Here is an 18673-nt window from a genome sequence, read left to right on the forward strand (position 1 = left end):
AAGTATGTAGGAGGAAACCTACGCTGTCTATGAGGCGCTGTCTTTATCACATGTCGAGTGAATCGAGAAGTGAACCTGAGGCCTCCGAGGTGACCGGTGCTGATGTTGCTACTGCGTCTCTTCGACAGCCCCAGCGGGTCCTGTCAAAAATGTGAAAAAATTCTCTGGATCCCCCCCCCCCCCCCACGCACACATATTTTGTCAGAACATCAGAACACTCAAATCAATAAGATCAGACAACAACATAAAGTTTAAAGAATCATCTCAAATTTTTTTCGATGCCAGCATGTAGGGCATCATGTAATAGTACAGTCCAAATCACAATTGACATCCCTAAATTACCAGCGCGTAGGTCGCACATGTAATACATGCAAAACATAGAGATTAGCGCGCACTGGTGCATTATTGGCGAGCAACTCGGCATGCAACTCACTTGTAACTGCCACGAAGAAGGAAGGATGTCAATTTTGACCTGGACTGTATGTTCAAGGTAGGCCTTTCAACTTATTGGGCAGCCTGACTGAGGTGCTTCATGATGTTGGGAACACATTTCAGATAAATTTTGATGTGCCAGCCTCCTCCCCCCATTGTTTGAGATCATCCTTACACTCTCAAATGAGCACAATTCCTAGCAATCTGATTTTCTATAGCTAAGCACATCGCAGACAAGCAATTTTTATCAAAGAGACATGATATTATCATCACTGGGATGGGTGATAAAAAGATTTCTTGCCTGCAGGTAAAATCACCAGTCATAGCAGCTTGCGATAAAATCCAACATGTGTGATATTCATTGCAAGTCGGACTGCTGACCAATTCTTATCGCGTGCACTTGCGAAGGCCTCTGCAGGTCACAGACTATTTTGTCACATGCAATAAAAAGTGTTTGTCTGCAGAGCCCTTAAAACAACTAACGGTAATAGTTTAAACTGATTCCAGGGCCAAAGGAGATTTTTGCGTATTTCAGAGAAAGGTGGGGCAAAGAACATCTAAACAGCATTAGCCCTGGAATTAATATCAACTCTATACTACCTCATTCAATACTTATCATGCTACTATATCAAACCCTGTCCCCAGGAGATAAATTTCCATACTATCACCTGGGAATGAGTTTGATGAACACTGCCTAACAGAATATTACATACCTCCTCCATGACTTTCTACAATGAATTCAAAATTCAACCAATCACTTTTCATGTTACAGAATTCGAAGAAGGTTCAACCAATCAGAATGAAGTTTGGAATTCAAAATTTGAATAATGAATTTTTTTTGACCAATGACCTGTTCTTTTTAGACAAAGTGCATGGCCTTTACTGCAAGGCGAAAAAGCCATAAGCTAGGTTAAAGGGGTACGCCATTGGTGTTACTGGCTCAGGAGAAATGCTTGAATGCTCGTACTGGAAAAATTTGTTCATCTGTGTACATAACAGCATTGTTACAATATACATACAGTGCATATTTACACAGTTTTAAATTTTCAAATTCGATTTCATTTTTCAATTACCAACAGACTTAGGCCTTTAATTCAACCAACAAATGGATTTTCTCCGTCCTCTTTCGGACATCGTGATATTGGCCTAACGGAAAAGTGGCAAACCCACCTTGTACTCCTAAAAATGTTCTGTTTAAAGACTTTATACCAAGGGCATTCTACTCCATTTTAAACCAAACCTAATTTCATCCAAAAAACTCTAGTTCCACAAATCTAAGACCAGTTTTGAATATTCAATTTAAGGTAGATATTATGCATTGGGGTTCAATGCATTTCAACACGCCCAATTTGCATACAAAATCGGTTGGCGACCCCAAGTTGTTTGATGTCATTTTCTGGCCTGGCCTGGACTTTGTTTGATTTCATAGTAATAAATCAACGAGTCTTAGATGAGTGAAATTAGAGTATATGCAGTACGACAACATGACAACAAAAAGAAAATATGACAATGACATTGCATGTGCCGCTAAAAATCTGAATATGCTAAAATGAAAATGTGTTTACTTTCTGAAGCTTTTATGATATGATTCAGACAGTTCAAATTTATCATTACAAATCTTGCCAGATGTGTGCTATCCCTTGTAGCACACAAATATTTTCCCTCCCGCTATGTCATTCATAATCATATACGGCTGAACCTCCCTTAGCAGACACCTCTCTATAAAGGACACTCATTTCGAACCCAAGTTGGTTGTTTCCATATAATTTGACCTCTCTAATCAGGACACCTCTCTATTAAGGATAGCACTTGTCAGTCTCCAGGGTGTCCTTTATAGAGAGGCTCCACTGTACATGTATATAACACTGGGGCTTTTCTTACACGACCATAGACCAATACAATCATTTTGGGCAATGGCTTGAATTATTGTGAAATATCTTGTTCTTCGATACTCCCCCCCCCCCCCTCTCCCCCTGTCACCCAAACTTTCATTTTGACCACCTCTAGCAAGTTTGTTATACACGAAAGTTTCTAAGTTGCAATTTGCAGAACTACGCATGAGCAAAAGCTTAGAATAGAAGAATGGCGACATGATGATGTCACTGAGTGGCCTAAGAAGTTTGGAAACAATGATTGGCATATCAGTAGTATTGAAATGCTTTTTCGTACATTTTTTGGGGACACCCTGTAGTCACGGTTGTGATTTATTTCTTGACTCTTCTCTAAATCGTGCAGTGCAACTTGAAATCTAATGCATTCATTGAAACAGCAGTACAGTGCTCTAAAAGTGAAATGAAACGAACAAAAAACAAGATTCAATATTTCTGGAACTGAACACGCAACACTTTTATAACAACAGGTAGAAACTTACAGTGGTAGGGGGCGTTGTAGAGACGCCAGGTGCCTCTGGTTTGATTGGCTGAAATACGCAAGTATGCAAATTAGCGACATGTAATGAGATCGCTCAGAATCATGACAATTTCGTTCGTGGATCTGAAAAATAACATTGTTTATGTTAATTACATTTAGTTGCTATTACTTCAGTGGAACCTCCCTTAGCGGACACCTCTCTATTAAGGACAACCTCTCTATTAAGGACACTAGTCTTGGTCCCAAATTGGTTCTTTCCATTCAATTTGACCTATCTAATCAGGACACCTCTCGATTAAGGACAGCACTTGTCGGTCCCTACGGTGTCCTTAATAGACAGGTTCTACTGTATTCAAATAAATATTTTCTATCATCTAGACGGTGTTAAATTTCATTGTTTACAGTAAATGCACTGTGTCATTATGTACAGTTTACATCAAACAAAATATGATATTTATAAAGAATACGCGTTTAAAAACTGGACCAAGGATGACGAATTAGTAATTGATATCAGTATGAGTCACACTCACAAACAGCGTTTGAAAAATATACCCACCCATTAGTGGCATTATCATTATAATCGTATAAAGGCTTCATGGTATTTTCGTCACTAAGATACAACACCCACTCAAGTATGCTGTGACTAAACTTCCCCGATGACATTTAACGGAATGAAACGTTTTTTTGTGTTAACATTTTCAAAGACAACTGTATACAGCTTCTACTATGCAACCACTGTGCTGTCGTATGAAATACACAAACACCCAACTGAAGATTTAAAGGACCAATGGCATTATTAAGGGCCTTATTACTGAATCAAAAACTGACTGAAGTATCACGCTATTCTGATTTTAATCCCAACCGGACCCGAGTGAGGCCTCAGTGCAGGGAAGTAATTTTTGTGTGGATTGATGCACAATGCAGACTTGTGATTTTATTGCAAAGATGGTCGATCTTTATCACTGCGATGAGCAACAAAAATATTACTTGTTTGCATGAAAAATCGGTCACAGTTCAATCTGCAACAAAATCAAGCAGTTTGATATTTTCGTACACTACAGCAATGATTTTTTTTTTATTGCAGACGTTCACCTCCAATGGCCCCCCCTGCGATTAATCTGCTGGTCCGTGGCCGGATGAAAAAAACAACTCATCAATGGCTCAGTGCAGGGAGCCATAATACCCTATGAATGCATCACACATAAAACACAGAATCCAGACTACTGTCGCCTAATGGTTTAATGCACATACGGCCCCAGTTTTCCACCATCGTAGTTAGGTTGGATAGTTTGCAAGTGACAGCATGACCTGACATAATTCACTTCCCTATTTGCATTCTATTGTCTCCTAAATGATGTTTGGTAGCACATAATGACTCACATGGAAACAAACGTGATACCATAGGAAACACTGAACGAGATGAGACAATTCACAGCCACATTGGTTTAATTCTATGTCTACCATCAATGGGTAAAATCGGGTTGGTTTTATAGAAATGAGACAGGACAATTCACAGCCCCATGGGTTTAATTCTATGTTTACCATCAATGGGTAAAATCGGGTTGGTTTTATAGAAATGAGACAGGACAATTCACAGCCCCATGGGTTTAATTCTATGTTTACCATCAATGGGTAAAATCGGGTTGGTTTTATAGAAATGAGATAGGACAATTCACAGCCCCATGGGTTTAATTCTATGTTTACCATCAATGGGTAAAATCGGGTTGGTTTTATAGAAATGAGATAGGACAATTCACAGCCACATGGGTTTAATTCTATGTTTACCATCAATGGGTAAAATCGGGTTGGTTTTATAGAAATGAGACAGGACAATTCACAGCCCCATGGGTTTAATTCTATGTTTACAACCAATGGGTAAAATCGGGTTGGTTTTGTAGAAATGAGATGGGACAATTCACAACCACATTGGTTTAATTCTATGTTTACCATCAATGGGTAAAATCGGGTTGATTTTATAGAAATGAGATAGGACAATTCACAGCCACATTGGTTTAATTCTATGTTTACCATCAATGGGTAAAATCGGGTTGGTTTTATAGAAATGAGACAGGACAATTCACAGCCACATGGGTTTAATTCTATGTTTACCATCAATGGGCAAAATCGGGTCGGTTTTATAGAAATGAGATAGGACAATTCACAGCCACATTGATTTAATTCTATGTTTACCATCAATGGGTAAAATCGGGATGGTTTTATAGAAATGAGATAGGACAATTCACAACCATATTGGTTTAATTCTATGTTAAGCATCAATGGGTAAAATCGGGTTGTTATCATAGAAATGAGATGATGCAATTAAATTCAATGTTAACTAGCAATGGGCGAAATCATTTTGAAAGAGATGGGACAGTTCACAGCCACATTGGTTTATTTCTATGTTCACTCTCAATGGGTGAAATCGGGTTGTTTTATAGAGATGAGACAATTCACATTGTTCATATTCCCGAATCTCAAAGGACACACAGCACCTTTTATTAGCAACTATTAGCCCCAAGACATGTACATGAAACAGGTCTCTATCAGAACTCTAAAGTACATGTAGCATCTGGAGGTCGCCATATGGGTCACACACCCTAATATTTGTGGCCCCCTTCTTCCCCCAGGAGCTCAAACCAAGATGGCTTCCATCCTACAAATGGCACAAAATTGGTCTCCAGTCCATCAGGACTCTATAGTAGGACGTGGAGGCCTTCATATGGGTCAGACATTTATATGTGTCCACCCCCTTTTTCCCCATGTACTTTAGTGAGAGATCAGCAAAAATGCTAATACAGTAGAACCTCTCTATTGAGGACACCCTTGTGATTGACAAGTGCTGTCCTTAATAGAGAGGTGTCCTGATTAGAGAGGTCAAATCGAATGGAAACAACCAATTTGGGACCAAAACTAGTGTCCTTAATAGAGAGGTTGTCCTTAATAGAGAGGTTGTCCTTAATAGAGAGGTTGTCCTTAATAGAGAGGTTGTCCTTAATAGAGAGGTTGTCCTTAATAGAGAGGTTGTCCTTAATAGAGAGGTTGTCCTTAATAGAGAGGTTGTCCCTAATAGAGAGTAGTCAGCAAAGGGAGGTGCCGCTGTATGTGCTTTATGGATCAAATATTGTTGGCCTGAAAGTGTGGAGCTCTCATAGCGACCGATGGGCCCATTACTGTTTTACGATATGCATCATCATACTGGCACTGAATTATACACAAGTACAAATTAGCGGGCGAACTTGGGTGATGGTGGGGTTTGGCAGGCTGGCGTTACTGCCCAGACTGATCATGCTAATATGACTACCAAACGTCAATAATAGTCGCGAAGAGTGCAAGATGTGATGTGTAATGCATGTCCTGACACGTCGAGACAACAGTTTCTGAATCAATGCAATGACATTGCACAGTTTCATCTCAGGGATGCCAATAACTGGTGGAAAAAAGAATGACATTTTTTTCTTGTAAAAACTTGTCAACAAAAATTCCTCTAAAATGCTTATTTTTTGTCCGATTTTCTAAATTCAAAGAGCCACAGTGAGTTGAGACAGATAACTTTCCAGTTGTCAGCATTTTTTTTCTTTCCAGTAATCAAATGTAGCATTTGATAAGAGGAAAAGTTCTAAAATCCACCTAAAATCAAAAATTTTATATCCTTGTCATCTGTACTGCCCTTGTCTGATCTTGTCAATCACTAAAGCGCCCCGCACACAACAGATTTTCATCGCTGAGACCTGCAACAACATAGTTATATCGGCAGGAAGTCACAAGAAAAGGCCTAGCTTGTGTGTAAAAATTGGTCATTGGTGGAATTCATGTTTATCGCAGATCGCAGGGATGACTGTTTCTTGCAACCTGCAACAACCACCGCAAACCAGTGACTTAGGTTGCATGTGATAATTATTGCAGGTTACTGTGGAAAAAAAGTCTTGTTTGCGGGACACTAATGTCGTATCATTCCTATCAAAGATGTCCAGATCCATACTTGGTTTCTAAATATCAATGTCTATCTAAAAGCATGCCCTCCAATGACATAAACTTGTCATTTTGATATAAATTCTTAAATGAAATGTCCCGGGGACATTGTGCTCACCAGGGAATGATTAAGTGGTAGATGAAATGAGATATGGAGGTTAAATTGACTTTTAGATATGACAGAACGTTGGAATATAAATGACAGTTTTAGAGTTTGACCTCTGTGAACTTTGGAAATCACAATTGACCCAAATTTGGCCAATGTGTATGGATGCCCAATAGGTGTCTACAAATGACGGACGACGGACAAGACGAGATAACATAAGCTACAAATGTCTACGCCATTCGTTAGAAATTTGAAGCTTGTAATTGAATTTGAAAATTTTGAATTACATATATACATATTGAATATAAATTTCAACATTGTCGTTGTGCAGGCATGAATACAATTAAATACCAAGTTTTAGCAAATTTGCATGCAGTAATTGCAATACTACATTGTGTATAACTGCATTTCTATTTCCATGACCAAAGTACGAATGTCCTACCCCTTTAAGTTTACCATTCATGTACTTTTTACATAGGACTGCATGATGACAGGCACCACAACAGGATTAGCAACAGGCAGTTTAGCCTGCGTAATGACGGTGGTGTAACTCTGAAATAGTGTCACTGGTCACAGGGTCTGCCCTTATAGGACTTGTCACTGGTCACAGGGTCTGCCCTTATAGGACTTGTCACTGGTCACAGGGTCTGCCCTTATAGGACTTGTCACTGGTCACAGGGTCTGCCCTTATAGGACTTGTCACTGGTCACAGGGTCTGCCCTTTTAGGACTGACATGTTGACTCGTCTGCTTTGAACGCTGTTGTCGTTGTATGTAGATGAACGCCGGAGATAGACACCACATTCCTCATACTACCACTCGGTTCTCAGTCAATACCCGAGAACACACTCAAGCTTTGTAAGCAACCCGCAGAATTCAATACGGTCGCCTTGGCAACCAGTAGCATAGTAGATTACCCAGTGTCAGTTTAATTTAAATAATACATGGTGGTGTAGGCAGGGGAACTGCGTGTATGACAGTATTAGGGAGGACTGTCTCCCTCCCATGACCTGACTCTGGTCAGTTATGGACAGGGGAACTTGGTGTATGACAGTATTAGGGAGAACTGTCTCCCTCCCATGACCTGACTCTGGTCAGTTATGGACAGCGGAACTGGGTGTATGACAGTATTAGGGAGGACTGTCTTCCTCTCATGACCTGACTCTGATCAGTTATGGACAGGGGAACTTGGTGTATGACAGTGTTAGGGAGGACTGTCTCCCTCCCATGACCTGACTCTGGTCAGTTATGGACAGGGGAACTTTGTGTATGGCAGTATTAGGGTGATCTGTCTCCCTCCCATGACCTGACTCTGGTCAGTTATGGACAGGGGAACTTGGTGTATGACAGTATTAGGGAGGACTATCTCCCTCCCATGACCTGACTCTGGTCAGTTATGGACAGGGGAACTGCGTGCATGACAGTATTAGGGAGAACTGTCTCCCTCCCATGACCTGACTCTGGTCAGTTATGGACAGGGGAACTTGGTGTATGACAGTATTAGGGAAGACTGTCTCCCTCCCATGACCTGACTCTGGTCAGTTATGGACAGGGTGACGTGGTGTATGACAGTATTAGGGAGAACTGTCTCCCTCCCATGATCTGACTCTGGTCAGTTATGGACAGGGGAACTTGGTGTATGACAGTATTAGGGAGAACTGTCTCCCTCCCCTGACCTGAGTCTGGTCAGTTATGGACAGGGAAACTGAGCGTATGACAGTATTAGGGAGAACTGTCTCCCTCCCATGACCTGACTCTGGTCAGTTATGGACAGGGAAACTGCTTGTATGACAGCATTAGGGAGAACTGTCTCCCTCCCATGACCTGACTCTGGTCAGTTATGGACAGGGAAACTGCTTGTATGACAGTATTAGGGAGAACTGTCTCCCTCCCATGACCTGACTCTGGTCAGTTATGGACAGGGGAACTTTGTGTATGGCAGTATTAGGGAGATCTGTCTCCCTCCCATGACCTGACTCTGGTCAGTTATGGACAGGGGAACTGGGTGCATGGCAGTATTAGGGAAGACTGTCATCCTCCCATGACCTGACTCTGGTCAGTTATGGACAGGGGAACTTGGTGTATGGCAGTATTAGGGAGACCTGTCTCCCTCCCATGACCTTACTCTGGTCAGTTATGGACAGGGGAACTTGGTGTATGACAGTATTAGGGAGGACTGTCTCCCTCCCATGACCTGACTCTGGTCAGTTATGGACAGGGGAACTTGGTGTATGGCAGTATTAGGGAGGACTCTTTCCCTCCCCTGACCTGACTCTGGTCAGTTATGGGCAGGGGAACTTGGTGTATGGCAGTATTAGGGAGGACTCTCTCCCTCCCCTGACCTGACTCTGGTCGGTTATGGGCAGGGGAACTTGGTGTATGACAGTATTAGGGAGGACTGTCTCCCTCCTGTGACCTGACTCTGGTCAGTGAACTGGTTATGGAACAGTATTAGGGAGGACCGCCCCCTCACAACCACTCTAGTCAGTTATGGGTAGGGAAGGTGAGGCTATGACAATAATATAGGGATTATTCTTCCTCCCTCTCTCCCTCCACGAGCTGGCCGCATCGGATTTCAATTTTTTCAAGGTTATAGGCTCGGCAATTGTAACTGACTGAAAAGACTGTAAAAGCAGCAAACCTGCAATGCTACATCACTGTACAGTAGAGAATGACATTTTTAAGGTAATTTTAAGTCTTTGAAGCCTGATGATCTCTACTTTAGTCAACAAAGAAAAATCTCTCTGTTTGCCCGACCTCGACTACAGTCGCAAAAACTTACTCGACACCCCTTCACTTTAAACACTTATCACAGCTTTGTAAGACTGAGGTATTCCAAATGACAACAGCATTGTAAGACTGAGGTATTCCAAATGACAACAGCTTTGTAAGACTGAGGTATTACAAATGACAACAGCTTTGTAAGACTGAGGTATTCCAAATGACAACAGCTTTGTAAGACTGAGGTATTCCAAATGACAAAAGCTTTGATAGACTGAGGTATTCCAAATGACAACAGCTTTGTAAGACTGAGGTGTTCCAAATGACAACAGCTTTGTAAGACTGAGGTATTCCAAATGACAACAGCTTTGTAAGACTGAGGTATCCAAATGACAACAGCTTTGTAAGACTGAGGTGTTCCAAATGACAACAGCTTTGTAAGACTGAGGTGTTCCAAATGACAACAGCTTTGTAAGACTGAGGTATTCCAAATGACAAAAGCTTTGAAAGACTGAGGTGTTCCAAATGACAACAGCTTTGTAAGACTGAGGTGTTCCAAATGACAACAGCTTTGTATGACTGAGGTGTTCCAAATGACAACAGCTTTGTAAGACTGAGGTGTTCCAAATGACAACAGCTTTGTAAGACTGAGGTATTCCAAATGACAACAGCTTTGTAAGACTGAGGTATCCAAATGACAAAAGCTTTGATAGACTGAGGTGTTCCAAATGACAACAGCTTTGTATGACTGAGGTATTCCAAATGACAACAGCTTTGTAAGACTGAGGTATTCCAAATGACAACAGCTTTGTAAGACTGAGGTATTCCAAATGACAACTTTGGTTACATAGTGCAGCAGCTGAGCGTGATTTTCATGTGAGGTTTTCCAGGTGTGAGTATTTTGGTGTCAAAGGTGACGTAAACAACATTTTGCTTTGGGGAAACTCGGGCTTTATGGGGTGGTATTTCCATGGAAACTCGGGCTCGAAAGGGTTAAGTTAGAGATATCAGTGATCAGACAATGGCACCTTGTGTGCGACAGCATGACATGCTAGCTAATATTACACCCTATAATATGATTAGCGGGTAAAAGCGCCTGTTCTAATCGCCAAAGTATCTCCCACAATATCATATAACGTGTATTTTCATCAAACAATAGCAATCTTCCACAATCGCATTATGAGTCATAAATGTCATGACATTTAGATCTTGAGGTTGGGATTGCTCCTAGAAGTAACGTTTAATGTCATCTCCTAGAGGTAACGTTTAATGTCATCGTCAAGCCACAGTCTTCATACTGTTAGTACTTGCCTGGAGGTATACTAGCCTATGTGCTACATGTAGGCTCGAGAAAGTGATTGGTTACATGCTAAAGACAGATGAAGAAAGTTGTTTCGCGGCCTAGCTTTTTTTCGATATCAGGGTAAGGCACTTCTTTTTTTTGTTTTTTATTGACGGTATATGTCAGAGGCAACACATTTCAAGGGAAAATACCTCTGTACCATATGATCCAAGGAGAGATGTCCCTCTCCAACACACGCCCACTGGTAGGCTCTTTCCGATGAGGCCAGTTGGCTGGCCGTCAGCTAGTTTAATATCATGAAAATGGGGTACAATACAATACAATACGGTGCCTTCTCACCAGGTGCCTGGCAGTAGAGGTAGGAGTTTAGAAGTAATGAGTGTCTCGTAAGCCAAAGCTAACTAGCCCTTTCATTAGGGATGACACAATAATAAACAAACTTTACCTTACACACTAGAATGCAGAAATCCTTAAATCATGATTTATATCATCAGGGATTATACTCATCAAGAATTAATAAAGACAAGTCTTTTAATAATTCTTGATATAATGGAAGTGATATCAGTATAGGCTGTGCACTGGTGGTGTGATGAAAAACACTTTAACCATTTCGACGCCGCACCTCTGAGAAAAAAGTTGAATTAAATATAATACTGCTGGCGCCTAAAGGTTAAGGGTGGGGGGGGCAAAAAGTGAAATGATGAGACACAAAAACTTATTATTGACAGCAGTCAAATTCGACGTGGGGGGGGGGGGGTTACAAGTAGTGAGTTGTTTTTCCCTCGCCTAACTCAGAGATCATGTCCCAGGACCTTGGCAAGTTGGAACGCCTGTCTGATTCTCGGCAAGCTGGGGAACTGATTCTCCTGGGCGTCTTTTTATTTTTGAAAGAGACACCTCGGCCAGGGCACCCCCTCCCCTCAAGTAAAGTAGAATGGGGTAATTGTAGCCCTAGTTTATTTGTAGCCCCTGCATTGTTGTGATGCATGGGGAAATCAATCAATATCATACGCAGGAGCTACAATTAAACCGGGGCTACAATTACCCCATTCTACCTTATAGGTGATCAGGCCTGAAAAGGTAAAATCATCCCGGGGGGGGGGGGGGGATGAATTAACCCCTATCACCCCTGCAACATTTTTTACTTTCCTTCCTGCCGTGCCCAGGAAATATGGTAAGCCTCTACATAAATCATCATATCTACAATGCCTTTACATAACATTTATATTATAGTACAAGCAAAGTCGATTAAAAATGCATCACTTCTCTTACATTCGATATAAGGGCCATTTGACCAACATGCAGCAATAACATAATAGTCGCAGACATGAGAACAAACAATATTTAGCCATCTGCATTGCTACAGTCCTGGTCATAAGAAAGTATTAGCCTTTTTTATATATGCATGATATAATATGCACTTATTACAATAACAAACGACTACTAGGATCCGTCAACTGCACTCCTAAAAACAAGGGTTTTGGGGGTTTTCAAAACCCTTTGTGGGTTTTTCAACCAACACACATGCACCCCTTCAGGTTTTTCGAAGGCATGAAAAACCCTACTGTTTTTTAAGCTTGTGAAAAGCTCAAAGGGTTTTCCATTTCCTTGAAAAACCTCTTTAGCGTGTATATTTGTGTTCGCTGAAAAACTCTTTAAAAGCTTTCCCAAAAGCTGAAAAAACCATATTCTTAAAGGGGATTTCGCACACCAACGATTCAGCCTCCTTTTCACATTTTCTCGGGCAGTGAAATTGAACCGTCTCATTTCCTATTCATAAGTCTGGCGCAGATCAGTTAGCTAGATTAGGCCTGCTGAACATGTGGACAATAGGGTTCCATCAGTAAGCTAGATTAGGCCTGCTGAACATGTGGACAATAGGGTTCCATCAGTAAGCTAGATTAGGCCTGCTGAACATGTGGACAATAGGGTTCCATCAGTAAGCTAGATTAGGCCTGCTGAACATGTGGACAATAGGGTTCCATCAGTAAGCTAGATTAGGCCTGCTGAACATATCGCAATAGGGTTTCATTCAGTAATTTGCTTATGACTTGATGATGCTTTGATACCTAATGAGGTGTGCATGGGAAGGGCATTGCAATTGTCATAAGAAATACACTTTAAGAGTGAGTGATCATACAGTAGGCTACTGCAGCAATATTAAAAATTTGTTTTCATTTCTTCTAGACGATTTTTAATTACATTTATTCAAACTAGCAGCAAACAATCGTGGTCCATTCACTTTTGACAAAGACTGTACATGAGTTGTTTTCTACAAAATGTGAAAATTGCCTGTAGTTATGGCTGTAATCGTAAATAGATGGCCTTCTGTCAGTAGAAGTAATGGGAAGATATGCAGAATTGTTTACGTAATTACACTAATTACACGGCAAACACAACAATAGCACATAATGGCTAGAAAACGACCATGACATTATTTATTGGTATCTGGGAAAGTGTTCTAGGTGATCCGAACTCACTTGTCACTGACCCGCTCAGTGATGTCACGGCATGTAGGTTTTGTAAAGGAAAATGTGTGATAATTACCAGTAATTTTGAGTTTGCTTAGAAAACAAGGGATGATGGACATAATTATTGGTTGTGATAGTCAGATGGTGGTACAACATGTCGCATATTGACAAGCAATAGTGACCTTGGGACGAATGGACAGTAATCGTCTGTTTTCATATAGAGGCACACAAAATTGTTTCGAGGTTGAACAAATTGAGAGAAAAATCTCACTACGGAGGAAAAAATGCGTAATGAACATTTTCCATGTGAGTTAGCTGAAGATTTGAGGCAACACAAGAATCCTCTGTATTCACCAAAATAAATTATGAATATCCTGAATAAATTATGAATGTCCTGAATCTAACTGAGGTTTCTGGTCCGTGGGAGCATCCTGAAAAAGACGATCGGCCAACTTGGTGTTGCAGGCCCTACTGATATCATTTCCATTACATCAAGAATTATCAAAGACTTGTCTTTATTAACCCTCGTTTTCTAACCAAGAGATTCTATGACCGAAGTTTCTGCCTATGTATTGTGTGATAATTACATGTATAAGGCACTATCAGCCAAATTTTACTTTCAACCCATTTCCAAGCAAAAAAAAGTATAAATGGATACATCTCATTTTGAAACCAAACGTTATCAAGTATCTTTACATGACGTACCTTTTGATTTGTTCGTACAGTAATCTTCCCTCCACACCTCGCGCATGATTTGAGGTTGCAATAGGTACACGTATGTCCGACGCCATCAGCGAACTTGGTCTTGTGGCATATGTCGCAGACGGCGCCGAGGTTGCCCTGCACCTGGGTCGTCTGTACCCGTGTGTCGTTGAGTTTCTTGACATGTTGTTCTGTCTTTTTAAGATCGTCTTGCAGATTTCTGAAAAACAAAGTTTTGATTGCATCAGTGACGACAATAGAATAATAGATAAGGACGGAATGTCAAGTGAAATTTTATGTTGATTTCTAGTTCATTTTGTGATAGATCTTTATGATTATGATGTTATTTTCATACACAGTGGAACCTCCCTTAGCGGACATCTCTCTATTAAGGACACTAGTTCTGGTCCCAAATTGGCTGTTTCCTTTCAATTTGACCTCTCTAATCAGGACAACTCTCTATTAAGGACACCAGTTCTGGTCCCAAATTGGCTGTTTCCTTTCAATTTGACCCCTCTAATCAGGACAACTCTCTATTAAGGACACCAGTTCTGGTCCCAAACTGGCTGTTTCCTTTCAATTTGACCTCTCTTATCAGGACAACTCTCTATTAAGGACACTAGTCCTGGTCCCAAATTGGCTGTTTCCGTTCAATTTGACCTCTCTAATCATGACACCTCTCTATTAAGGACACTAGTTCTGGTCCCAAATTGGCTGTTTCCTTTCAATTTGACCTCTCTAATCAGGACAACTCTCTATTAAGGACACTAGTTCTGGTCCCAAATTGGCTGTTTCCTTTCAATTTGACCTCTCTAATCAGGACAACTCTCTATTAATAAGGACACCAGTTCTGGTCCCAAATTGGCTGTTTCCTTTCAATTTGACCTCTCTAATCAGGACAACTCTCTATTAATAAGGACACCAGTTCTGGTCCCAAATTGGCTGTTTCCTTTCAATTTGACCTCTCTAATCAGGACACCTCTCTATTAAGGACACTAGTTCTGGTCCCAAATTGGCTGTTTCCTTTCAATTTGACCTCTCTAATCAGGACAACTCTCTATTAAGGACACTAGTTCTGGTCCCAAATTGGCTGTTTCCTTTCAATTTGACCTCTCTAATCAGGACAACTCTCTATTAATAAGGACACCAGTTCTGGTCCCAAATTGGCTGTTTCCTTTCAATTTGACCTCTCTAATCAGGACAACTCTCTATTAATAAGGACACCAGTTCTGGTCCCAAATTGGCTGTTTCCTTTCAATTTGACCTCTCTAATCAGGACATCCCTCTAACAAGGACATCATTTGTCGTCCAAAGGGTGTCCTTAATAGAGAGGTTCTACTGTACTAACTTTGAAATCAGGACCCTATTTTTCAAAACGAGTTTTCTTCCAAAAGCTGCCATTAACTTGTGTTATCTAGATCCTTCAGTTAAGGGTTGACCATAGGTACCACCATTTTGGCTAGAATTTGAAATCCTAAAGCACTTCTTCAAGATGAAGTGAATGCCCACTTTAAACCGTGGATGCTAATCTCTGGAAAACAAAGAACAGACTCCCACCCTTTAAATTGGCATTAAGTTCGTTTTGAAAGAGTTCTTAGTGCTTGAGGATATCAAGTTCAATCCAATATGGTGGTGTCTATGGTCAATAAAAAACCTGTTTTGAACAACTGGGCCGATTTGCCAAATTCCCACCGAGAAATCACCACACACGACTAAATAAATATCAACGAATGTCTGGTACTGTTTTCAAATGCAAAACAAGTGCTCCCAAACAAAAAATATTGTTCCAGCAACCTGCAATAATTATCACATGAGATCTCTTGTTTGCAGCAGTTATTGCATGCACCTGGGACAAGAATTGGTCATCTCCACAACTTGCAACAAATGTCAGACTCGGCAGTGATTGGTTTAACCAGCAGACATTCGACCTTTTTGCCATTATTCAATGATGATTTTCATTTGTCTCTGCAACAGATATCCCTCGTTTGTGGGGCACTTAATTTCAGCATCTCATTACGATATGCCTTGTCTCCACATCCTGTGACAACGAGCACATTAATTTTAGCACATTAATCTTACTCTGACTTCTTCAGAAACAACTTGGAAAATACACACAGTGATATTATTTTTGTTTGATAACCTCTTAAGTTACTCAAAATCAAAACTAGCATTGATAATTTGTAACACCCAGCATTTGCTTAAAAACATAAAAAATCGAAAGCGCTCCACAAATGAGCAACTTCTATTGTGACCTGCGCTGTAGCCATTGGAAATGCATGACAATATGACAAATGCATTGGTAATGTATGACAATATGACAAATGCATTGGTAATGCATGACAATATGACAAATGCATTGGTAATGCATGACAATATGACAAATGCATTGGAAATGCATGACAACAAGACAAATGCATTGGAAATGCATTGGTCAAAGCTTTTATAAACTGTGAAAAACATAACTAGAAAGTGCAGGACTGGCATACAGTGTGCATAACGTGACCTCTGACCTCGTTAAAGGGACAGGCCTTTTTCTGAAACAAACAGTGCAAAACTGAAGGAGGAAAACATAATTACAATCAGAACAGTTATCATTCCAAACACTCATGCAATTGAAATAATTGACTGCTATGAAAATTGATTTTTTTTTCTCAATGTGATAATTTTTGACATCTAAATCTCTCTCCTAGGCTCCAGAACTTCATGCCATCGGTTTCATGGAACTCGGTTTTGATGTCAAAATTAAATGACATTTTAGAACAATTGTTTTTGGATGATATAAAGTGCATTCTGTTTTGGGTACAGATATACAGTGAATAAATCTTTACTTATCTGAACACATTATATTGTCGGAATGTGACAGAAATTCTGTGGCCAATAGGACCCAAACATCCCCCCCTCCCCCTCATCACATAAGGCACTGAAAGCCTGTGGGTTTGACATGATTTCCAAACAGCTCACGACAAGTTCACCCATGCTTCAGATTACTGACATGATTTCCAAACAGCTCTCTCCACAAGTTCACTCATGCTTCAGTTTACTAACATGATTTCCAAACAGCTCTCCACAAGTTCACTCATGCTTCAGATTACTGACATGATTTCCAAACAGCTCTCCACAAGTTCACTCATGCTTCAGATTACTGACATGATTTCCAAACAGCTCTCCACAAGTTCACTCATGCTTCAGATTACTGACATGATTTCCAAACAGCTCTCTCCACAAGTTCACTCATGCTTCAGTTTACTAACATGATTTCCAAACAGCTCTCCACAAGTTCACTCATGCTTCAGATTACTGACATGATTTCCAAACAGCTATCAACAAGTTCACTCATGCTTCAGATTACTGACATGATTTCCAAACAGCTCTCTCCACAAGTTCACTCATGCTTTACATTACTGACACTCTCTCCCGACCCCAAACTCATCTGTTTTCAACCATCAAAATTAGAAAAACACCCCCAAAAATGTAGCATTTCTTGCATAATTCTATCAAAAATCCAGAAAATGATCCAAAATTGAAGTCTTTTGCTAGGCTGAGGAAACAATAAGCCTTTCTGAGAGAAATGCTGAATGCAGCCACCCTAACCCAAGGAGGGGATAGGGCTCTAACCCACAACTCATAGGTCTGACTGACTTTTAAACAAAGTGTCGAACTCCCATCAATGATTGGCCAAGATGGCATGTTCAGAAGACAACTGATGAGGAGTTTGAACAGAAATATGATTGTCAAAAATTGGGTTTGATATCACGCATCGTCCATGAGAAAAGAAGACTTCGCCCATGACTAGCACACTGGCCCAGTGGGTAAAGAATTAAGGGTTGACCATAGGCACCACCATAGCTAGAAATTGAAAGCCTAAAGCAATTCGAACTCTTTCAAAACGAAATGAATGCCAATTTCAACGGTGGGAGACCAGCTAGAGAGGTCGAGAACTCAGGTTTTAAATGGGCATTTTATCGAAGTTCTAGTTGCTTTAGGATTTCAAGTACTAGCCAAAATTGTGGTACTTGTGGTCAACCCTTAAAGTTACACAGTGAAGGTAATCTTATCTTGGATAACAGGATACTGATAACCATAAAAGACGAGTAATTTATGGGGTCGAAAATCAAACCCAGAAAGATTTAATTCACCAGAATGTGTACTAACTTCTAAAATGTCCATTATTCGGGACCCAAGCTACAAAAAAAAGACAACCAGAATTCAAACTGTCAAGGAAAGCTCAGAAACTGACCAGAAAATAAGACAAATATGATATGATTTTTCAAGGAATCTCTGGGGCAGATGATAAATGCAAATTCTTATAAAGCGCTTTATAATGTACCACATTCTCAAAGTGTTTTACACTTACTCCCTGTGGACTATAAAGCTGAAACCTTCCAGTAGAACTCAGATGAGCTGCTCAATCAGCGTAACATCCTTAGCATTTACGACCAATTTCCCAAAGACCTGGGTGAAGCTCGGCATATAAGGCAAAGAGACCTGCTTGGAGTCTCACGCCGCCAGTTGGGATCGAACTAGGGACATCTTGACTGTTAGGCAGAGATCCGGGTCATCACACCACGGCAGCTTCTGATGATTAAGCTTAAGAGCCATG

The 18673-nt window shown here is 40.6% G+C and overlaps 1 protein-coding gene across 10 annotated transcripts in view; it reads right to left on the reverse strand.

Moving 5' to 3' along the window:
* Positions 1 to 18673, reverse strand: part of LOC135503080 (regulating synaptic membrane exocytosis protein 2-like) — a 111979-nt gene that overhangs the window by 77763 nt on the left and 15543 nt on the right. For 9 of the 10 annotated variants that reach the window (XM_064796403.1, XM_064796402.1, XM_064796399.1 and 6 more), the window contains exons 2-4: positions 14077 to 14293; positions 2804 to 2851; positions 1146 to 1160 (exon numbers count right to left, since the gene is read on the reverse strand). In XM_064796403.1, coding sequence (XP_064652473.1) covers positions 1146 to 1160; positions 2804 to 2851; positions 14077 to 14293 — 280 coding nt within the window. The remainder of the gene's footprint in view (positions 1 to 1145; positions 1161 to 2803; positions 2852 to 14076; positions 14294 to 18673) is intronic. The other variant, XM_064796401.1, reaches the window with a different exon arrangement.

Source organism: Lineus longissimus, chromosome 19 (genome assembly GCF_910592395.1).
Source record: "Lineus longissimus chromosome 19, tnLinLong1.2, whole genome shotgun sequence".
NCBI classification, from domain to species: domain Eukaryota; kingdom Metazoa; phylum Nemertea; class Pilidiophora; order Heteronemertea; family Lineidae; genus Lineus; species Lineus longissimus.